Below are 23,518 nucleotides of genomic sequence, written 5' to 3'. Positions count from 1 at the left end.
CAGGGGTAGTGGGCAGCCCTTCCACACGGTAGGTCATGAATGATAGCTCTTTGACAGTTGTTTTAACTGAGTATTGACTGGTGAGGCTAAGAGCGGAAACTTGGGATGGCAGTGTCTTCAACTTCCGCGTCTGACTTAGAGCTGTGGAAACTGACACTCTGCTTCATCACCCTGCGGGAGAATGGTGGGGGCAGGAGTGGGGGGCGGAAATGTCCTTCTGTAAAGTTTGTGATTCTCATGGTCATGTTTCTTTTTCATGATGGATTGTGAAGTCCTCAAATCAACTGTACTACGTTTTGAACTTAAAGCTTAAAACTTTTAAGTCTGTTTCATTGGAGATAGTTAGTTGTATCAGATCAGATCAGATCAGATCAGTCGCTCAGTCATGTCCAACTCTTTGCGACCCCATGAATCGCAGCATGCCAGGCCTCCCTGTCTATCACCAACTCCCGGAGTTCACTCAGACTCACATCCATCGAGTCAGTGATGCCATCCAGCCATCTCATCCTCTGTTGTCCCCTTCTCCTCTTGCCTCCAATCCCTCTCTGCATCAGAGTCTTTTCCAATGAGTCAACCCTTCACATGAGGTGGCCAAAGTACTGGAATTTCAGCTTTAGCATCATTCCTTCCAAAGAAATCCCAGGGCTGATCTCCTTCAGAATGGACTGGTTGGATCTCCTTGCAGTCCAAGGGACTCTCAAGAGTCTTCTCCAACACCACAGTTCAAAAGCATCAATTCTTTGGCGCTCAGCCTTCTTCACAGTCCAACTCTCACATCCATACATGACCACAGGAAAAACCATAGCCTTGACTAGACGAACATTTGTTGGCAAAGTAATGTCTCTGCTTTTGAATATGCCATCTAGGTTGGTCATAACTTTCCTTCCAAGGAGTAAGCGTCTTTTAATTTCATGGCTGCAGTCACCATCTGCAGTGATTTTGGAGCCCAGAAAAATAAAGTCTGACACTGTTTCCACTGTTTCCCCATCTATTTCCCGTGAAGTGATGGGACCGGATGCCATGATCTTCGTTTTCTGAATGTTGAGCTTTAAGCCAACTTTTTCACTCTCCACTTTCACTTTCATCAAGAGGCTTTTTTAGTTCCTCTTCACTTTCTGCCATAACGGTGGTGTCATCTGCATATCTGAGGTTATTGATATTTCTCCCAGCAATCTTGATTCCAGCTTGTGCTTCATCCAGTCCAGCGTTTCTCATGATGTACTCTGCATAGAAGTTAAGTAAACAGGGTGGCAATATACAGCCTTGACGTAACTCCTTTTCGTATTTGGAACCAGTCTGTTGTTCCATGTCCAGTTCTAACTGTTGCTTCCTGACCTGCATACAGGTTTCTCAAGAGGCAGATCAGGTGGTCTGGTATTCCCATCTCTTTCAGAATTTTCCACAGTTTATTGTGATCCACACAGTCAAAGGCTTTGGCATAGTCAATAAAGCAGAAATAGATGTTTTTCTGGAACTCTCTTGCTTTTTCCATGATTCAGCGGATGTTGACAATTTGATCTCTGGTTCCTCTGCCTTTTCTAAAACCAGCTTGAACATCAGGAAGTTCACGGTTCACATATTGCTGAAGCCTGGCTGGGAGAATTTTGAGCATTACTTTACTAGCGTGTGAGATGAGTGCAATTGTGCGGTAGTTTGAACATTCTTTGGCATTGCCTTTCTTTGGGATTGGAATGAAAACTGACCTTTTCCAATCCTGTGGCCACTGCTGAGTTTTCCAAATTTGCTGGCATATTGAGTGCAATAGTTGCACAGCATCATCTTTCAGGATTTGGAATAGCTCAACTGGAATTCTATCACTTCCACTAGCTTTGTTCGTAGTGATGCTTTCTAAGGCCCACTTGACTTCACATTCCAGGATGTTTGGCTCTAGGTGAGTGATCACACCATCGTGATTATCTGGGTTGTGAAGATCTTTTTTGTACAGTTCTTCTGTGTATTCTTGCCATCTCTTCTTAATATCTTCTGCTTGTGTTATAACCAGAGGCAAAGTAGGGCTGGAGCTATAGAGGGATGGGAAGCAGTTTCCAAACAAGTTCTGCCTTCAGGGGTCTTCTTACTCCTGGAGGGGAGTGGTAGGGCAGGCCTCTGCGCAGGGCCTTGGGCACCACGTGGGCAGCTGAACCCAGTGTACAGCCCATTGGGGAGATCTGGTTGCTAGGCCCCCGGTGATCCCAGAGCTGAACCACCATTTAAGAAACACTTAAAGAACATCTGAAAGATGCAGGAGTAAGGATGAGCTTGTGTGGGTTCATTGTGCTACTGTCTCATTCATGGCTCACACGTGGGTAGGCTCTTCTCCCCACTCTGCCCCCTTTGTTGAGATGTAATTGACATATAACATTGTGTTTGTTTGTGTGTGTGTTAGGTCACTTCAGTCATGTCCGACTCTTTGCGATCCTATGGATTGTAGCCTGCCAGGCTCCTCTGTCCGTGGGATTTCCCAAGCATGAATACTGGAGTAGGTTGCCATTTCCTTCTCCAGGAGATCATTCTGACCTAAGGATCGAACCTGTGTCTCTTATGTCTTTTGCATTGTGGGAAACCCTTAGTGTTTGTTTAAGGTGTGCAGTGTAATACTTTATGTTCCTTGAGAAATGATTACCACAAAAGTTGACATCCATCACCTCACAGTTACACATTTTTTTCCCTTGTGATAACTTTTAAGATCTCTTAGCAACTTTCAGATGTACAATACAGTGTCGTTAAGTAAAGTCACCATGCCGGATATTACATCCCCAGGACTTACAACTGGGACTTAACAACTTTAGAGGTAGGCGCTTCTCTTATTCCACTTTACAAAGAGGAAACTGAGATTTAAACTGCTTGCCAGGTGACCTGACTGCCTTGCCCACTGTCCGTGGTGCAGGTGCCAGGGTTCCGCGTGGCCGCACACACGCCCAGACCACGTGCAGCTTGGCTCACGTCCACACAAACCCGGATCTCGCTTGTCAGCAGGACGGCCGCGGACCCCGGGGTTTTCTGACTTTGGACAAAGCCAGGTTGCATCCTTTGCTTTGAGGTTCCTCCCCAGTCCTCCTCCCCCAGCCTTCTTCTCCCTCCTGCCTGATCTGTGCTGACCTGGTTCCCAGCCAGGCAGTAAGCTTCCCCCTCGTGCTTCATCTTTGGTGGCATGCAGCCCATCTTCGTCTTTTCTGTAACAGAAGGCTGGCGTTTGTAGGTGGTACCACTGAGATTCAAATCAGGGCCTGCTGACACAGGAGCCCAGGCTCTCCATCGGCTCTGCCTTCTGGTTCCCTGGTTGGTGTCTGGTCCTGAAGTGACAGTGCTGGAGGCGGGGAGGGAAAGGACGCTGCGGGCTAGCTGAGGCCAGTGACAACAGTTGGGTGGCGGGCTGGGGGAAGGGAGTGGCTCGGAAGTTGCTAGGAGCTCTGAGTTTAAAAACAGTTTGAGGCCATACGTGTTGGGGCACTTGGGTTGAGAGTTGTACAGGGTTGCCCGGCGGCAAGGGCTTTGTCCTTGAAACAGTAGGTGTCTCTCCAGGGCTGTAGGAATAGTCTAATGTTTACATTCATTCAGGCCGAGAAGGGGGCTGAGCCACTGGTTTCCTGATGGGAGTTCTTTCCCATCCAAGTGTATTGTGTCTCTTCATTCTGTGGAACATGTTACTACCATTAGCGTTAAGCCTGATTCAGGGCTCCCTGCAACCAAAACCTTTCAGGGAACATCTTGTTTCCTCAGCAGTCCCTCTCCCCCCACTCATTTTATGAAAGTTCTCTTTCGGCTTTGATCATGTTAATCTTCAGGGCCATATCTGCTTCTAGCAACTGAGTTTAGTGTAGAATTAACGAGTTATATAACTAAATCAATATGTTTCTTGTATTTTCTTCACACTATAGAGGGAATATTTCACTGTCAATCCCTAAGTTGAAGTGATAACATTTCTATCTTTATTTCTGTTGACTTTTTCTTTTTCCTTATAGAAGGAGACCTCTATGATACTATTCACACCTGGTTCCTTTCTTTTTTTAGTGGGCTAATTATAAACTTAAAATGGTTTCCAGCCAAGTCTCATGTTATTTACATCTTGTGTTTTTAGGGCCATGGAAGATAAAATTGTCATTTTAGCCCGGTGAGCAAGGATTTTGAGGGTGAATTTTTTTTTTTAAGCCATTCACATTAGATTCTCTTCCTCTTTCTGTGCCAAGCTAAATCAGTCCCTGGGCCGTGGGTGGCAGCGTCTTTGCTTAGTGATCAGGCACCTTTTTCCTCTTTTTGAGTATTGTATGTACTCTTTGTCAGGGCTGCCAAACACTCTTCCGTCTTCTTTTTCTTAATCTTCTACAATTCTGCACATCAAAAATGAAGAAACTAAGATGAAATTGAAGATGAAGAAGATGAATTACTCAACAATGCCGAGTAAGCTTCCCAAGGCCCTCTGTGGGACTGGAGCTGGGTCTTCTCTCCCAGGGCCCGTCCCCTGAGACGTGGCGCTGCTCTGGGTTCGGATTCCGGGACTTGACTTCTCTCAGCCTCTGTTTCCTCATTTGAAAGTGGGGAGAAGCTCATTCTGTAGCAGGAGCCTGCCTAGTACATGCACCCACCTTTGTGAACCCACTTGCCGTGTGTGTGCAGGCTCCCCGGGCAAGCGGTGCTGGGGTGCCGCTCCCGCCTTGCGGGCCCCTTCGTGAAAGCTCTCGGTGGGGACGGCCCTGGTCTCTCCCTCCTGCATCCCGGGTGCCTGCTCTGCAGTGTTTGTCGTGGGAGAGAATGTTGAATAAAGGATGTTATGAATTTCTCTAGGTTCTTCTTAGAAGCACTTTTTCATTTTCCAACAGCTCAGGTAGTTAACAGGCTATTTGCCTTTGGCCAGGGTGTTACTTGACTCCTTTTTTTCTTTATATTTAATAGATATAATTTTTAGAGCAGTTTTAGGTTTACATTACAGAAAATTGAGCAGGTAGTATGGGATTTCTATATATCCCTCTGCAGCTTCCCCTGTATTAACGTCTTGTGTGGTGTGTTTCTTTCATTGGTGAGCCAGTGTTTGTATGTTATTATTAACTATAATCCATCATCTCCATTAGGATTCACTGTGTGTTTTACAGGCCTTTGGGTTTTGACAAATGTCTAACATCCCATATCCACCAGGACAGTGTCCTTGGAGTGGTTTCTCTGCCCTAAAACTCCTCTGTGCCCCACCCTTCATCCCCACCTTCTCTCCCCAACACTTGGCAGCCCTTGGTCTTTTTATTCTCTCAGTAGTGTTGCCTTTTCCAGTTACCAGAGAGTTGGTATCATACAGTCTGCAGCCTTTTCACATAAGCTTCTTTCAAAGCTGTAGTCATTTAAGTTTCTCCCACCTCTTTTTGTGGCTCGATAGTGCATCTCACTTTATTGCTGAATAAGACTCCATTGTGTGGATGTACCATGCACAGACTGTGTATCCATTCACCTTTCGTAGGACATCTTGGTTGCTTCCTGTTTTTGGCAATTATGAATAATGCCGTGGTGCTGCTTTCCTTTTCACTTAACCTTGAGTTTTCCTGCTGTGCTGATGACGGCAAATCAAGCTTCTTTATCAGGAAATACTGGTCACTATTAGAAATGCTTCCCAGAGTTGGCCTGCCAATTAAAACTATATGCATTTATGTTTTTATTGTTTTCCCCCACTTTATTGAGATGTAAATGACAAATAATAAACTATATCTTTTAAAGATATATAATTGGATGAGTTTTGACGTGTATACCTGTGAGACCATCACTGTAGTGAAGTTAGCATTGTGAGTCAGCCAAGATCAGAGCAACTTCTTGAACTTGAAGTGTAGCTAGTGAGACTGAGGGAGTGAATTTTAATGTTCTTTAATATTTAATTAAATTTAAATATTCACATGTGGTTGGTGGCTGCAGATTATAGAAGAGGTGGCTCTAGAGTGCATCTGTTCATTGAGTAGAATGGTGGGGGTTACCCTCCTTATTCACATTCGTGCTCTCCTCTCCTCCCCACTTCTTTCTTGGGTTAAATGTACGTAGTCAGATTTGTGTGCGTAAGTGAGAAATGCATTTGTTGAGACCCCCTTGTGTAACAGAGAGCAGTTAAGTACAAGTGATAGTCCATTGGCCTTATGATCCTTTCTGTTTTATTTCAAATTTTTATCTTTCACTGTTTAGACTGGTTGGCATTTAAAATAACTCTTGCGTTTTTGTGGGAAAATAATTACATGGAACCCATTACAGTTAATCACTTAGATCAGGAGTGGGCACACGACAGCCTGCTGTCTGTTTTTGTTCAGTTCAGTCGCTCAGTCGTGTCTGACTCTCTGCGACCCCACGGACTGCAGCACGCCACGCCTGTCCATCACCAACTCCCGGAGATAACTCTAACTCATGTCCGTCGCGTCGATGATGCCATCCAACCGGCTCATCCTCGGTCGTCCCTTTCTCCTCCTGCCTTCGGTCTTTCCCAGCATCAGTTTTCCCCGCGTCTGTTTTTGTACACCAGCTAAAATAGGTCTTTATATTTTTTAGCGATTGGGAAAAATTCTAGACTGTTTCATGGCTTGTGAAAAGTATCTGAAATTCAGATTTCAGTCTCTATAAATACACTTTTATTGGAACCGAGCTCTATTCGGGTTGTTTACATATTGTCTATGGCTGCTTCTGTCCTCAAAAGGCGGAGCTGAGTATTTGTCACAGAGACTGTCTGCCCAGAAAGCTGAAAATAGTTACTGTCTGGCCCTTCGCTTGTGTGAAAGTTTGCTCCCCGGCCTTAGGTTTTTGAAGGCCTTTACGCAGAAGTTGGAAATTGAGCTTGGGCACTGGGCCTTTTGTATTTGATGGAAAGGTTGATAGTATAGGGTGAGCAGTTGGATTGAAGCTCGTTTGTTTTCATTTCTAAAATACACTTACTGAATTATTTGGCTGCCTTGGGTCTTAGCTGTGGCACCTGGGCGTCATTGTGGCCACAGGCTCGGTGGTCGTGGCGCGTGGGCTTAGTTGCTCTGCCACATATGGGATCTTAGTTCCCTGATCAGGGGTCGAACCCTTGTCCCCTTGCATTGCAAGGTGATTTCTTAACCACTGGACCACCAAAGAAGTCCCTGTTTGTATTTTGAATAATGTATTTATAGGCAGAGGAATTTGTGAACGAATGAATAAAATTTAGAGCCCTTGGAGCCACAGTTCCCAAAGTGTGTTCTGAGGCACCCCAGAGCACCCGGGCTATAGGACAGTTTCCGTTTTTGAGGAAGCACTGTGATACTCTACCTTTCACAAACACTGCAGACTCTTGGTTCAGGGTAGTTCACGGTTTCGGGATCACACTGCACGTCCTTCGATGATGTTGCATCTCTGTGCGGTTGGGCTTGCGGTGGTTGCTGTGCGTTGTGTGCAGCAGGAACTCACAGCAGCGGCAGCGTGAGTCTGAGAGGAGTGCACGCGCATCCTCAGATCACTCTCGCTATTTAGGACTGAAGCAAAACGTTTTCTCCTTCAACTTAAGAAGCATATTATTTTTCAAATGGTTACTAAGTTATTAAGACCCAAATGCTTTTTAAGTTGTTTGGACCCCATAATCTAATAAGTGGTATTTCCTTTGGCCTCGGGCACCGTGAAAAAGTCGAGATTCCAAGGGTGCCAGGAACCCAAATTTGGGAACCTCTGGCATTCTGCCCCAAGAGACAGTGCTTTAAGGACCAGTGACTCCAGATACCTATCAGAAATGTCGTGCGTGATTGTCTTCAAGTAATAAACCCACTCCAGATACCCAATCAGAAATGTCATGCATGACTGTCTTCAAGATAATAAACCCACTCCGGATACCCCATCAGAAATGTCGTGCATGATTGTCTTCAAGATAATAAACCCATGGAAGTATGGAGCCCCCAGGCTGTTGTCTGAAATGTCAGTCTTGAGATCTTTCAGAAACACGAAGCAGTTTGGACAAGTATGGGCCATAGTTTTCTAATCTGAATTAACACGCGCAAGATGCAGTTAGTCAAGCATACTGATTATCCTTTGAGTTTTATTTGAAAATCCAGTAGCTCTGTCAGTCTGTTAAAGTGTGTTAACAAAAGTTCTTATCCTTTAACAAAAGCATTTCATGTTCAGAACTCTTGGAGCAAAGGAGCGGATGTGAGTAAAGGAACTGACGTGTTGATGCAAAGTCCCTCAGCGTGTCTTCAGGGCCTGCCTGTCCCCCTCTGTTGTGTAGAGTGATACACGAGGAAATGGCTCCTTCATCAAAAGTAAACAGAGCCAGTTAAATCATTGTGTGCTAACTGTGCGGGTAGGTGTTGGGAGAAAAGGATGTGTTCCTGGTTTTAAAAAAAACTGTCTAAAATATTTGTAGTTGCGAACGTTTTGGTGCACTCTGTGTGTGAGCTGCGCTCTCACCATCTGTTCTTTGAGCCATAATTGTGCCTTCCGCAGTCGTCACACATTTCAGTGTGTGGCTCTAGCAAAGAAATCAACCTCCTTTGTTGGGTTTCATGAGTCTCTTAAATGCCCTTTCCTTAGACCTATGGCACGATGGGTTGAACTGAAGTCTTTCTCAGACTACATACTACCTCTGGAAAAAGTGTGTTATTGGGATCATGGAATCTGAGGTTGTGTAAGATGAATTAATAATTTAAGCTTCAGATATGTTTGATCTTAGAGGGAAATATGCAGGTCAGGAAGCAACAGTTAGAACTGGACATGGAACAACAGACTGGTTCCAAATAGGAAAAGGAGTATGTCGAGGCTGTATATTGTCACCCTGCTTATTTAACTTACATGCAGGGTACATCATGAGAAATGCTGGGCTAGAAGAAGCAAAAGCTGGAATCAAGATTACCGGGAGATATATCCATAACCTCAGATAGGCAGATGACACCACCCTTATGGCAGAAAGTGAAGAGGAACTAAAAAGCCTCTTGATGAAAGTGAAAGTGGAGAGTGAAAAAGTTGGCTTAAAGCTCAACATTCAGAAAACGAAGATCATGGCATCCGGTCCCATCACTTCATGGGAAATAGATGGGGAAACAGAGGAAACTGTCAGTTTATTTTTTGGGGCTCCAAAATCACTGCAGATGGTGACTGCAGCCATGAAATTAAAAGACGCTTACTCCTTGGAAGGAAAGTTATGACCAACCTAGATAGCATATTAAAAAACAGAGATATTACTTTGCCAACAAAGGTTCGTCTAGTCAAGGCTATGGTTTTTCCAGTGGTCGTGTGTGGATGTGAGAATTGGACTGTGAAGAAAGCTGAGCGCCGAAGAATTAACACTTTTGAACTGTGGTGTTGGAGAAGACTCTTGAGAGTCCCTTGAACTGCAAGGAGATCCAACCAGTCCATCCTAAAGGAGACCAGTCCTGGGTGTTCATTGGAAGGACTGATGCTAAGGCTGAAACTCCAATACTTTGGCCACCTCATGTGAAGAGTTGACTCATTGGAAAAGACCCTGATGCTGGGAGGCATTGGGGGCAGGAGGAGAAGGGGACGACAGAGGATGAGATGGCTGGATGGCATCACTGACTCGATGCACATGATGTGGGTGAACTCCGGGAGTTGGTGATGGACAGGGAGGCCTGGTGTGCTGCGATTCATGGGGTTGCCAAGAGTCAGACACGACTGAGTGACTGAACTGAACTGAACTGAGAGGGAAATGGCTTGGGGCAGATTAAATTTTTATATGTATTGTTTTAGTTGTAGTATATTCATTATGTTTTCTTGTTTGATCTTACTAGCAGGTTCCAATCCTGTTGTTATGACTTGATATATTGATCCATCTGAAGACTGGGAATGGAGGGGATTGACTGTGGGATAAATACAGAACTTACCTAATACAGTTGTGTGCACCATTTTACCATGGTTTGTTGCTAGTCTTGTACTCCTTTGAAGGTAGATAATCTGATTGGGTTGTCAGTAAGTAATTGTATGAATGAAGTATATGTTATGACTAACTGAATTATAACTTTTCTTTCAAAGGGCACAGATATCCACAGATTCTGGTTTCATTACTATCTTGTTAAGTATGAGCAGTTATTCACAAACAGCACCTGATTTGGAACCTCAGTTTCGAGGTGGAGTGCGAGGGCCCACGCAGGGCTGAATTGTGACAGCACAGGGCCCCTGGGTTCCCTGGGTCGTCGTCACTTTTCCTATCTGCAGTTGGCTTAGATGGTCATCTTGCGTTTGAGTTTCAGCCACAGACTCATCCAACTTGGCTGACTTTTGGTTCTACTCCTGTTCCCCCCACCCGGGAATGTTCCCTTCTCTGCAGGTTGCCTCTCTAAAGCTGCCTGCCCTTCAAGACCCCCTGCAGACTACTGCCTCCACGAAGCCTCCGGAGCCACCCGGCCAGGAGCCACCCGGCCAGGGCGTTGTCGTTCAGCCCACCCCGTGCTGCTTACCTTTCCTTGGGGGCCCCTGCTGCCTGTGTACAGGTGCATGTTCCTGTGTCTCCCACTCGTGTGTTCTCTAGAACCTTGGCATAGGGCTGCGTATACAGGCCCTCTTCACATGTGTGTAATTTGAGAGGCAGGATTAATAGAAATAGAACTCTGAGGGACTTGGGTCAGTTTGTCACATTTTCTTGATGGGTTGTATATTATTTGAGCACCAGCAACCTGGGTTCAATCCCTGAGTCGAGAATATCCCCTAGAGTAGGAAATGGCAACCCACTTCCAGTATTCTTGCTCAGAAAATCCCGTGGACAGAGGAGCCTGGTGTGCTACAGTCCACAGGGTCGCATAGAGTTAGACACAGCTGAGCAGCTAACAGTTCACTTCATGACTTCAATTTCTAAGAGAGTCTAAAGCGACAGTTAACTTTTTCACTCACTGATTCTTCAGTGTAAACCTGACCTGTTTATGAAGGTCATGTCTGGTGCCATAGGATAGCCAAGTTTCTCCATGGAAAGCAGCTGGCTTAGCTTGTTGGCTAAATTGGGTATGAACAGAGTTCAATTTAAAGGTGGGTTCTTTAAATGGAATTTCTTTCGGATGGGTTTTCCTGGCAGAATGCAGTGTTAAGCTTATTAATTCACGGGTTGAAATGTCTTCACTGAAATATGGTTTTCTTTAGCACAGTACTAGCTTTTAGTTATGTCACAGTTGCATTCAAAGGTTGGTTAAAAACTCAAAGTACTGTTGCCAAGCTCCCAAATTGCAGGCTCAGAAATCCCTTTTGAAAGAGGAAGGGTGGGCGTCGGAAGGTAGGAGGGAGCTGTCACCGAGAAGCGGCCCTCCTCGCAGAGGCGAGTGGAAAAGGCCGTAGGGCTGCTTTCTCCGTCGAAACGACCTCGGTGTTAGAGAGAGCCAGCAAATGACTGCAGTGGTTATTTTTCTTCCAAAAGTAATTTTTCCTTTTAAGAGGAAACATCAAAGAACATGCCTCTCCCTCTGAAGCAATTACTTCTGGAAGAGTTACTTTCCTTCAGCCTTTCTTGGTTTTTGTATTAGATAAATATTGAGTGTGATTAGGAAATGACTTGATAGTACTGCAGATAGTTGGCAAAAAAAAAAAAAAGGCATTTGAAAGTTCCCTTGGCTCTTCTTTCTGATGAAGTGATTGGAACCTAGTGGTGGTTGAAACGTGGGGTTCTTCCTCACTTCTGGAGATTTCCTCCTGTAGAAATAAAATGGAAGGCCTGCAGGTGTGGGCTTTGTCCCAAACAGGGTTTTAAAAATAGGGTCACTTTGTAAAATCGGGATTTAGAAACCAGAAGCTTGAGTTCCCTGGGCCTGTGTCTCACCTCCGAGCGACAGCAAGCCGCCGGGGGAGGCGGCCCCGTGAGGAGGGCCCCCGGGACTGGACGCCTGGCCTCTGCCTGGACTGCGCTGTGGGCGCACCTGACCTCGTAAACAGTTTCACGGGTGAATGTGACCTGTTGCACTTAATCAGTTATATGCAGAGGCACCGTTGGGTTTCGTGTGAATTTTCCCTGTTAATATTTTTCCCAACTTTCTGTTTTGAAAAATTTCTATTAAAAAAGTTGATAAAGTGTAGTGAGTACCTGTACACATATCACCTAAACTAACATGTTTGTTTTATTTTGTTCCTTCCCACACATACACCTTTTTTTTTCCCCGTAGAACCAACCACTTGAAAGTAAGCTGTGTGTATCTTAACACTTTTGCCCTAAATACTGAAGAATAGATGTTCTCCTATGTAACTGTCATTATCACAACTGAGAAATCTGACACTGATAGAATACTGCTACTTAATATGCAATTAATACTACTTAATATGGTCACGTTTCCTTAACTATTTTCTAGAGCTATGTTTATTCCAGTCCAGGAGCCAGGGCAGCATTGCATTCGATAATCCTGTCTCTTCAGTTGTCTTAATTCTAGACACTCCCCTACTTTCTTTGTTTATCAAGACATTGACAGTTTTTCTTTTTTCAAATTTTTGGCCACTCCCATGGTGTATGGGACATTGGTTCCCTGACCAGAGATTGACCCCACACCCCCTGCATTGGAGGACGGAGTCTTAACCACTGGACTCACCAGGGAAATCGACAGTTTTTCTTTTGTAAAGGTTTGGGCTGGTTGTTTTGCAGAATATTCCATAAGTTGGGTGTGTCTGGTTGTCCTCTTGATTAGCTTTAGTTCACAGTTTGCATCACGAAGACTCATGCTTGTGTGTGCTTCCGTGGCGTCCAGCAGATTGTCAGGTGGTTCCCATCATTTGGTGAAGGTGATGTCCGCTAGGTCTTTGCGTGATAGTGGTTCTGCTGTGCCTTTGTCACACATAACTAGCAGGATCATAATTTGAGGCTGTGGTGTCTTCCAGCAACTCCCTTTCTGTAGCATCCCTTGATGATCCTTGCTTGAATCAGTTATTATAAATTGATGGTTGCAGAATGTGGTTTTTCTAATCATGTCATTCCTTCTGTGATTATCGGATGATCTTTTCTGTTAAATTTTCTTTCCTGCCCGTTTTTCTTGAGTATTTCTATATGGTTTGTAATGCTTTATCACCTGTTTTCTTTCTGGTGCTCCAGTTATCCGGGGATTGACAAGGGGAACCCATTCGGGCTGGTTCCCCATCAGTCATTGAGCACTTTCTTGATTTCTGGTAAGAAATGCTTCAGACTCACCTTGACCTTTATTTGCTCCAGACTTGTAATTAGCCTTTTCTCCAAGGAGCACAGCTTCCTTTTTAGTAGGGAGTGGTATTTGGAAAATAGGAACTGGATGCCAAGTTTGCTTATTGCGGCTGAGGTGTCATATCTTCTAGGCCCTTCCAGATAGAGCTAGAACGTAAATGCTTTTAATAAAATATTTTAATACAATTAGAATGCTTCTAATTTTCAGAGGCTTCAGAAACTTTATAGGTTTTGGTTTGTGCTGAAAAACTAGGGTGGTGGTGGTGGTTGTTTAATCACTAAGTCATGTCCTACTCTTTGCGACCCCATGGACCGTAGTCCGCTAGGCTCCTCTGTCCATGGGATTTCCCAGGCAAGAATACTGCTGATAGCCTGAGCAATTTCAGAGACTAAAGTTTTGTCAACTTCTTTCAGTCTTCCTTTCCCTTAATCCTCTAGAAAGTTAGTTTTCTGTGCTAACAGTACACAAAATTCAATAGCCTCACATATCTCCTAAAGATAAGCCAGGGTACGTGAGCACAGAAACACGAAGCTGGATTCATTGATTTATTTAGGAAGCTCTTATTCCATATTTCAAAAAATGTTTGTTGAACAGTGACTCTGTTTCAGACAGTGAGTAAGGTCCTTCTTCTGGATAATCAAAGAGAAGTAGGACTTGGTCTCTGCCCTGTAGCCAAGTGGAGGGAGGAGGCCAGATGCTTACTAACCAGTTTCCACACAGGCTGAGTCTTGGAGAGGAACATGCCGACTCCTGTGCTAGTGGCTCTTTAGCCTGGATACCTCAAATACCAGCTGGTTGGGGCACACCGAGGTGAAAATGAATGTCTCAGCGAGTACGCGTCTATGTGGAGGGATAGATTTACAGGGAATGGAAAGTTTTTTCTGTTTTAAATTCAAGGCTAGCCTGTGTCGGTAATGCCTTATGCTGACCACTCTATTTCAGGAATTTAAAGGATGTTGTGGGTATTTTGCAAATGATATAATAGGTACTTCAGTGGTAGAGGGCCGAGTTTAGGTTGCTTCTTGCCAAGGACTTACTCTACCCTTTATGTCACTTAAGAAGAATTGTGTTTTTTTTGAAGCCCTTGTAATCTCAGTTTCTTGACATATCATAGTGCTGGAATGTACAAAGCCTTTTTTTTTTTAATGTAGGAAAATTTAGAAGTCAGTTTAGACAATGTCAGTGTGTAGAACAAAGGATACTCAGCATTTTTTTTTTCTAGAATTGTGTGTGCAGTGCCTAATACTAACAAATTTTAGGGCCTCATTGAGGCCTTAATTATCCGAGGTATGATCTCAGCAGTTGAATAAACTTCTTAAATGTTGTTTATTATAAAAGGCATGAAGAGAATTTTCCTGTGATTTATATCCCACGCTAGCAGTTAACGGGATTCAGAATATATTTGAATGAAGGGGAGTAGATAAGTATGAAGAATGTATTTTCAAGTCCCAAAGTAAAAACATCTAAAAAGCAAATGCAGTTGGTCACCACGTGAGTTCTGCCTCCCTTCCAGACCAGATGTGACATGGTGGCATCCCCTCCTTTCCCACGAGGAGGGCAGCTCCAGGAAGGCAGGGCCTTCTGTTGGTCCTGTTCCCCGCAGCCACACACACACACACACGCACACACACACGCACCCACCCTGGGGGCCTGGCCACGTGGTTGGGTGCTGAGCAGGAGCGTGGCAGGCAGTGTCAGAGTGCAGGTCGCCAGTTCCCTCCTCTGCTGGCTGTGGGTCCCCGCTCACCCTGAGGTTTCCTCAGAGTTGCACTCCTGGGTTCTCTGTCCTGAAAATGTTCTCCCCTCATCACTGACCACGCACAGACCTTTCCACTTAGGCCCAGTGTTATTCCTCCTCTCCCTTCAGCCTTCCGGAGCCTCCACCCCTCCAAGCTGTTTACTCTTTTCTCCTTGCGCCCTTAGAGCACTTGCCTATTCTTAGGACACTTGTGTGTTTCCCTGACTCCATTTCCTGAACTGTCTGCTTCCTCTTCCCCTCCCTTGCATGTTGCCTAGCTTGGTGCCTTTTAAATAACGTGGACAGCAGGAGTGCGGCATTCATGTTTCAGACTGGGGAAACTTGATAATGTGATGGAGAGAAGATGAGACACATACAGAAGACCGAGTCACTTGAAATGAAATGGTCGTGAGCATCCTGGGTGGAGGAGCTGCCCAGTTGCTCTGGTGTTGCATGGGGTCTCTTGTGACCGCCTGTGGAACTTCCCCAGGAAGACTGACTTTTTAGCATGACAGTGCTCTGAAACTGCTGCCACTCTTTTAGAGGTAAAGTCAGGGCAGTGTGTGCCACCTCCGCACTGATTAATCTTTTCAGCACTGTAAGTTTCTTCCTCAGATCTGTGCTTGGTTGTCATTAGTTTCCAGATGGGATGTCTCAGTTCCCCTTGTCATGTTTCTCCTGCAGCCTCAGAGGGGAGTAGCATGTCGGTCACCTCGGTGCCTGTCCTTATGGGGAGCAGAGCTGAGAGGCGAGCCCTGGGCTTCCTCTCTCAGGTGTCTTCTCCCCGCCGTGTCCTGTGGTTTCCTGCTCACCCACACCTGTGAGCCACTGGACGGCTTCAGTTATCTTTAGATCAGTAATCTTCACGGATGGCTATGGAGCAAACCAAATCTGGTGCCTGTGTGCATTTTCTAAAAGTTTGGACAAATTATATAGCAAATCATCTTTAAGTTTTTGTATTTTGAAATAATGATAGACTTATAGGATATTAATAGCATATTATTCCCAGGAAATACTGTGGAGCGATTCCACAGGCTCTTGACTCATTTTTCCTCCCGACAGTAACATCCAAAGAGACTGTCGTTGAGCATCATGTACGTCCAGGATATCAACACAGTACAGTCAAGAGACAGAGCGTCTCCCAAGGGTTCCCCTCCTGCTACACTGTTACAGTCCCACTCACTCCCCGCTCGTCCCCTGGCAGCCACTAACCTGTTCTCCATTTCTACAAGTTTGTCATTTCAAAAACGCTACAGGCACTTCCCTGGAGGTCCAGTGGCTCTGTGCTTCCACTACCAGGGGCCCACGTTTCACGTTTGATCCCCGGTCCTGGAACTCAGATCCTACAAGCTGCATGGTGCAGTCAAAAAATACATTTTTAAAACTACATTACAAACATATTTAAGTTCATAATCCATTTTGAGATAGTTTCTACAAGTATGGGGTTCATCAGGTTCCTTTTTTTCTCTATGGGTGTGTAATTTCTCCAGTAATATTTGTGAAAAGGCCATCCTCCTTCCATTGAATTGCTTTAGCAGCTTTGTTGGCAGAACACCGTTGGGGGGCACATTTGGGAGGGTCAGTTTGTGGCTCCCTGACCCACCCACGGAGCTCTGTGTCTTTCCCTCCACCTGTGCACACAGTCTGGATTCCTGTAGCCGCATATTGAGCGTTCATACTGAGATGGGAAGGGGTGCTTCCCAACATAGTCTTCTTTTCCAGAATTGCTTTAGCTATTTTCGTTCTATCGCCATTCGGTGTAAGTTTTAAAGTACTCTTGTCCATAAGCTGCAAAAGAAAATCTTGCTGGGATTTTAAAGGAATTATGTTAAACCTCTCTATCCATATGGGGAGAATTGATATCTTTACTGTGTTGAGTCTTCCAATCCATGCACACAGAATGTCTTTTTCTTTCTTCAAATATTGAAAGTTTAAGGTGTAAAGATGAAGGGAGCTGTGATGTAACTGTTGGTGTGTATGAAGAGATGCCTGTATTCCAGGGACACCATCAGTGCCAGACTGCCAGGCTGTATCTTGGTTCAGTTCCTTTTTTTCAAAATTGTATTCACAGGCCTATGAAAGGAGGTTCCCTACGTGTCCTTTGATTCCAATGTTTGTGGACAGTGACACTGTGAATGAATTCAGGAGTGAAGATGGGGCTATTCACATTATAGAAAGGCGCTGCAAACTGGATATAGATGCTCCTCGACTGCTGAAAAAGGTAACTGGAAAGGACACCTTAAAAGGCAATCCCCCCAAAACCAAAATGAATTTGTGCTTATTGCTTCTGTTGGTTGCAGTTGGGTGTTATTCATTAACCCTTTTTTCTTTCTGTTTTGAAGATTGCAGGAGTTGATTACGTTTATTTTATCCAGAAAAACTCACTGAACTCTCGGGAACGTACTTTGCACATTGAGGCCCATAATGAAACGTTTTCTAATCGGGTCATCATTAACGAGCTCTGCTGCTACAGCGTGAGTAGCTGCACAGGGCGGAGGTGGGAGGTGGGTGCGTGGTCTTCTGAGAGCCCTCGGGCCCTCGCGGTAGGCAGTGCGTGTCTTTGTCTGAGAGGGCAGTTCTCCGTCACACACAGTTACTGGTTTCTAATGCGTGGGATCAGCAGGGTGGCAGCTGGGGTGTCCTGCAGGATGGACTACATTGTTGCGGCAGTTAAGGTGGCCAAGTGATGCCCTGGTTTGTTCTTTAATATGAATACGCCACGTCGTTTCTGGCCCACGCTAACACTTTTGAAATGTGTGTCCCTCTGAGATTGGATCTGAGTGCATTTATCTGCCTCCCGTCTTGCCTGCTCACCACCCAGAGCAAGAACTTCTCTGACTGGAGTATTGGAATAACCCAGTAGGTCTCTCGCTTCCTCCCTCACCTTCCTATAGTGTATCCTTGACACTGAATCCAGAGTGATCCTTTTAAAGTGTGTCAGATCATGTCAGGGCTCAGAGCTCTGCAGTGTCTGCAGTTCACTCAGAGGAAAAACCCACAAGCCTCACAGTGGCTCATGAGGCCCTGCATTTTCTCTTCCTCTCTCCTCTGTGTCCTGGCTGCCTCGTGCGCAGGCCTGCCCGCCGTCTCACAGCCTCTGATCACGTCGGTGTGCTTCCCAGAGGGCCCCTGGTCTCTCTGCTCCCTCTGCCCCCAGACCTCCGCTCGATGCCCATCCTTGCCTCTTGCGGGCTTCGCTCAGGTCTGCCTTTCGACGAAGCCAGCCCTGAGCGCCCTGTTTAATTCTGTGAACTGCCCTCCAGTCCTTTTAACCCTGCTGCCAACTTTCCTGTTCCCCATAGTGCTTCTCTTCCAGCACTGGTTTAACTTCTTACCTATTGTGTTTATGGCCAACTGCCAGTCTTCTGCTAGACTGTAACCCTCACAAGGCAGGGATCTTGGTTTTGTTTGTGATAGAGAACACTACTCGGTAAATATGGTGAATAAATGAATGATATTACCAAGCATGAAAATAAAGCTCTCCTTTTAATAGTCATTTTTAGAATATTTTAAAAATATTATTTGAGCCTTTTCATAATTCTGAATCTCTCTGTAATTTTTCCATCTGCTCTTTTCATGATAATAACATTGTTAGTAAAATAAGTGTTTTTTTCCCCCCTTGGTACCAGTGAACTGAGGAGCAAATATTCTCAGTCGTCAGTATAATTAATGAGAATACTTTCTCTTTTACCTGCAGGTTCACCCTGAAAATGAAGACTGGACCTGTTTTGAACAGTCAGCAAGTTTAGATATTAAATCTTTCTTTGGTTTTGAAAGTACAGTAGAAAAAATTGCAATGAAACAATATACCAGCAACATTAAAAAAGTGAGTGTCCCTTGGGGTTTTATGGGCAGGAGTCTCTTGAGATGGTCCAAGCTGGTCCCTTCAGGAGGCTGGGGGTGGGTTAGTCAGGGGTCCCGGTGAGTGAAAGGGGAGGATGGGGGCCACAGACCGCGCTGGTCGCTGGTGGAGGTCAGGGGCGAGTGTGCGGCCGCTGGCTGTGGTGCTGCCTGCTCGGAACTGCAGGGAGAGGTGGGGACTAGGGTCCGGGGCCCGCTGGGGGAGGCCTCTCGGGTCCCTCCGAGGCCTTGGGAGGTGAGGCTCGTCTTCCCTGGAAGAAGCTCCCTTCTTGTTTTCCTGCTGCTGCTCATCAGCGTGGCATTTGGGTGTCAGATGTTATCATTTGGGGTTAGGGGGTGCTTTCCCAAGGCTTGTTCTCGGTGCTCCTGGAGAGCGTTTGGATTGACACACACAGCACATCCTGGGCACAGGGCGGTGAGCCAGCGCTTGCAACTGGTGACGTAACACTGTCCGAGACATGGCTTCCTAGGCCTCTAAAGAAGGGGAAGTAAAATTATGGGGAAAAAACCCACAGAAGCATTTGGCTTTTCTTTTTCCTATTTGTTCTGTAGTCACTCGGTTTTCGTCATGGTTTTCAAAACCCTCGAGGAGTGAGTGACTTGGAAGCTCAGTGTAGCAGCACTAACCTCAGAACTGGCTTTGCTCCCAAGGGCAAGGAGATCATCGAGTACTACCTCCGTCAGTTAGAGGAAGAGGGCATCACGTTTGTGCCCCGCTGGACTCCACCTGCCGCCGCCCCCTCTCTGGAGACGTCCTTGTCCTGCAAGAAACCAGCAGCGTCACTGACTGTCGTCGTGCCTGACCCCACGCTCAAGGAAGGGCTGAGCGGCGAGCCCCTCAGCACCCCGAGTGGGGCAGCCGAGCCCACCGCAGGGACCCCGGACGGTGAGTCTGCAAGGGGCCTCATTCTAAGGGCAAGACTCCAGGCTGACCTGGAACCCTTGCCTCTTGGGACACATAGCTATGACACGAACAAAGATGGATCTTACCACTGTCCCCTTGCCTCTGGCTTACATAACACATTCATTTTATTTTTTTCTTAGAATGAAGAAACAAGAGTTTTTAAAAATGGTCAGGAAGGGGTTAACACAGTTATATCATCAGCATACCCATTTTCGGCTTCCTAGATGCCAGGCACTCTTCTGAGCACTTTGTGAATGTTTGCTCATTTAATAATAGTCCCTTTTAGGTAAGAAATGCTTTTGTCTTTGTTTTATAACTGAGTTAATAACTAAGGCTCAGAGGAACCAAGTGACTTCCATGGAGAGACACAGCTGTAGGTGGCAGGCTCCACGCCTTTCTCGTGTGACACACACACACACACACACGCACACAAACCCTTTTTGATTGCTCAGTGTCATGCCCAATGTAAAGTAAGACAGTACAAGAAAATTTTGCCCTCAGAAGTTCTGTTGAATCATTGGCATTTATTTTTCCCTGCCTTCTCTGTGGCTCAGCTTTGCCCTCTGAATTAAGTATTATTAAATATTGATAACAGCCGTGATATCGTGAATAGAGTTGATACTTGGCAAACAGTGGTGACTTGGCGGCAGCTGGATGTGTCTTGGAATGCGCATGTTTCCTTGTGCTTCTGCGGTGACTGGGTTTAGACAGTCACCGGGGGGCCCTTTGGTGGCTGGTTAGAGTCCACCGTCCCCCGTGGCTCGTTTATCTCTGACTCCTGGACCACATGGGAACGTCACCGAGTGGGGCAGTTTGGAAGTCTTCAAGTTCCAATGTTCTTATTGTTAAGAATGTCCGAAATTGATATTCTAGACAAACTAGATGCAGACTACATCAAGAGATACCTGGGCGACCTGACTCCACTGCAGGAGAGCTGCCTGATCCGGCTTCGCCAGTGGCTCCAGGAGACCCACAAGGGCAAGGTGAGCATCTGCCCGAGTGTGCATCCAGGCACGTGTGCAGGGGTGCCGTTGTTCAACCTGGACGCCTGGTCCTGTTCGAGTGACTCACAGTCAATGTGCCTGATGGCCGTAGGTGGGAATGTCCCTCTGGTCAAAAAGGCACTGGATCTGTGACCCCGTGTGCGGCGTCTGAGTCCTTTGTAGCAAGTTAGGATGCCCTGCTGTGTATAATTAGCTGCGTATTTATAGATGTTACAGAGAATGGCCTTAAAAATAATTACGTATCAAGTTACAGTAAAAGCAGTGTTGTAAGAATTAATTACAAATATTCATTCATTTTACTTTTCAGAAGGTTTGGAAGTAGTTCACAGGTTCTTCAGAGATTAACTGTTGGGCTTTGGGACTTCCCTGATGGTCCAGTTCAAGGTTAAGACTTCGGCTTCTGGTGCAGGTTAATCACTGGTCAGGGAGCCAAGATCTCACGTGCCTTGTGGCCAAAAAACCAAAATATAAAACAGAAACAGTATTGTTACAAATGTTATACTTTAAAGAAAAGGTCCACTTCAAAAAAAAAATCTTAAAAAAATTAACCTGTGCCTTGATTTTGAGGTGTTTGGTAAGTAAGCCTCATAACGAATTAGCTTTTTTGTAATCTCACGGGGGACCAGTGTGGGACGGAGGCAGATCCATGTGTCTGGGTAGTTCCTGGCCTCCTGCGCTGGCCTGGCGTCCAGTTCTGCCCGTCTTGGTCTCCAGCGTCCAGTATCCAAGGACTGTTTGTATCTGTTCGCGAGAACTCACCCGCTGTGGTCAGAGCTGCCGTTGTTGGGCACTGACCGTGCATTAGACTCTGGTTTAAGATCTTTATTAAATCCTCCCAGCAGCCCCATGAACTGGTGCTATTATTATCACCTGTTGTGCACACACACAAGTTCAGTAACTTGCTGGGGGCCTTAACGTCTAGTGACTGCTGGGGTCGGGCTTTGAAGCCAGGCCACTTGGTTCTGGGACCGACATTCCCAGCCACTCCCGTGTAATGGTAGTCCTTTCTGAGAGGAGACCGTGCATCTCGGTGCTTTATTTTCCCAGGAGGGGGGGCAGGTGGATGCCAATTGCATGCCCCCCTCATCTGCACCAGCAGCGTGGGCATGTGGCCAGGGACGAGGACAGCCGGGCCACGGGAGACCCAGACACGGTCTTGGCCTTCTGTTTCACTCGGGGAAACCTGTCAGACTTGTCAGCTGCCAGGAGTGGAACCTGAGGAAGGCTCTGGGGTGTCAGGACACCAGTGCCGCTATCAGAGCCAACAGCACTGCTCTGCGTCCTGCGTCGCTATCGCGTGTAATACTGTGCCGGAACGCATGCAGACCACAGAAGCTGGCGGGTTAGCTCAGTGAGTCAGAGCAGCTGGAGTTTAAGAAGTTCCTTACGCCTTCACTCTCCTTTGCTGAAGCTAAAACGGGAATAGTCTAAAGATTATTCAGACTAATAATGCAGATTTTCTAAAGCATTAAGGAAGGTATTTGTGGTAGTGGCTAATTTTAAATAGTGTAATAATGCAGCTCGCTGTCAGTAAGAAGTGAGACTTTTTAGAGTCTTATTCCCTTGATAACTTGCTTTTTCCCATTAGCAACTTTTCACATTGCTTGGAAACGTCTCTTTCTCTCAATAGATCCCGAAAGATGAGCATATTCTCCGGTTCTTACGCGCCCGGGACTTCAACATCGACAAGGCCAGAGAGACCATGTGTCAGTCTCTGACTTGGCGCAAGCAACACCAGGTGGACTACATCCTCGATACCTGGCACCCGCCCCAGGTCCTGCAGGACTACTACGCGGGCGGCTGGCACCATCACGACAAAGGTAGCCGGGACCCTGGCATCAGTACCCGTGCTGAGAGGAACAGGGGCCTCGGGTGTGCTGTCCCTCCCCTTCCCCGTGTGAAGGAGTGGGCACCTGTTTTATTGCCGCTGCCCTGGGGGTGCCCCGCCGAGTGGAGAGGGAGGGCCTGAGGCCACTGCTTCCTGGCTACTCGCTCCCCCCGCCCAGTAGCCTGCTCCACTTCATTCCTTAATCAGGTGGAGTTTGTTTGACTTACTTTTTAAAACTCCGAAGGCTGCGTTTTCGCAGGAGCAGAGTGCTAGTAAAGGTGCTTTGCAGTGGCTTAACCCGTGCAGTGTCTGTAACAACGTGTAGCCAGGTTTTGTACCTCACAACAGGAGGGTTTTTAGCTCTACCTGGGGAGTGAACAAAACGTAACCAAGAGCAGCATCCCTAAATGAACGATCAGATGTGGGGCCATCTGGTCAGACTGCTCTGCACACGACACCTGCAGGACAGGCTTCTGGCTCAGTTTCGGTGGCAGGTGGAGTGGGGTTACTGCACCGAGCCCCACAGTGGAGGTGCGTCAGTGCGCGGGGGTAGAGCCAGAGGCCGAGCTCCGCGGGGCTCGCCTCACCCCAGCGGGGCGTCTCCAGGGCCCCGCTAATGACCTGCTCCATCAGTGGGCTTTTGTTTTCACCTTTTACAACTCTGGTGGGAAAAGACCGGGTGGGCCTCCTGTAGGCACTGCCGAAGCCAGCTGCTGCTTCCCAGAGCGGGAGAGCGCACGGGACCCCGTTGGCCTGTGGGGGCGCCCGTCCCCCGATTCGGGTCAGGAGCAGTGCTCACGCCGCCTGTCATTCCCCTGCAGACGGCCGGCCCCTCTACGTGCTCCGGCTGGGGCAGATGGACACCAAAGGCCTGGTGAGGGCTCTCGGCGAGGAGGCCCTGCTGAGATACGTGAGTGTTGCCCGCTGGCTTCACTTCCTTCTCTGTCGGCGGGGGTGGGAGGGGACCATGGTCCTGTAGCCACAGCATGTATCACTTTGATCATTAGAAAGGAGGACCTATTTATAAATTCTACAAACTTCAAAAGAGGGCCCAAAAGTTAAGAAAACGGTTTTCACTGTGGGGAAGCACGAACACAGCCGCGG

The 23,518-nt window shown here is 46.6% G+C and overlaps 1 protein-coding gene and 1 long non-coding RNA gene across 3 annotated transcripts in view; one reads left to right on the top strand and one right to left on the bottom strand.

The window, feature by feature from the left end:
- The window catches only part of LOC133232821 (uncharacterized), a 307,249-nt gene that overhangs the window by 67,745 nt on the left and 215,986 nt on the right, over positions 1–23,518 (bottom strand). The gene's annotated exons all lie outside the window — the stretch shown is intronic.
- The window catches only part of SEC14L1 (SEC14 like lipid binding 1), a 47,775-nt gene that overhangs the window by 15,677 nt on the left and 8,580 nt on the right, over positions 1–23,518 (top strand). For both annotated transcript variants that reach the window (XM_061392706.1, XM_061392705.1), the window contains exons 3-9: positions 16,889–17,038; positions 17,160–17,291; positions 18,515–18,643; positions 19,330–19,564; positions 20,456–20,565; positions 22,217–22,406; positions 23,236–23,324. In XM_061392706.1, coding sequence (XP_061248690.1) covers positions 16,889–17,038; positions 17,160–17,291; positions 18,515–18,643; positions 19,330–19,564; positions 20,456–20,565; positions 22,217–22,406; positions 23,236–23,324 — 1,035 coding nt within the window. The remainder of the gene's footprint in view (positions 1–16,888; positions 17,039–17,159; positions 17,292–18,514; positions 18,644–19,329; positions 19,565–20,455; positions 20,566–22,216; positions 22,407–23,235; positions 23,325–23,518) is intronic.

The sequence above is a fragment of the Bos javanicus genome, chromosome 19, assembly GCF_032452875.1.
Source record: "Bos javanicus breed banteng chromosome 19, ARS-OSU_banteng_1.0, whole genome shotgun sequence".
Lineage (NCBI taxonomy): Eukaryota > Metazoa > Chordata > Mammalia > Artiodactyla > Bovidae > Bos > Bos javanicus.
This window is presented reverse-complemented; position numbering and strand designations above follow the sequence as displayed.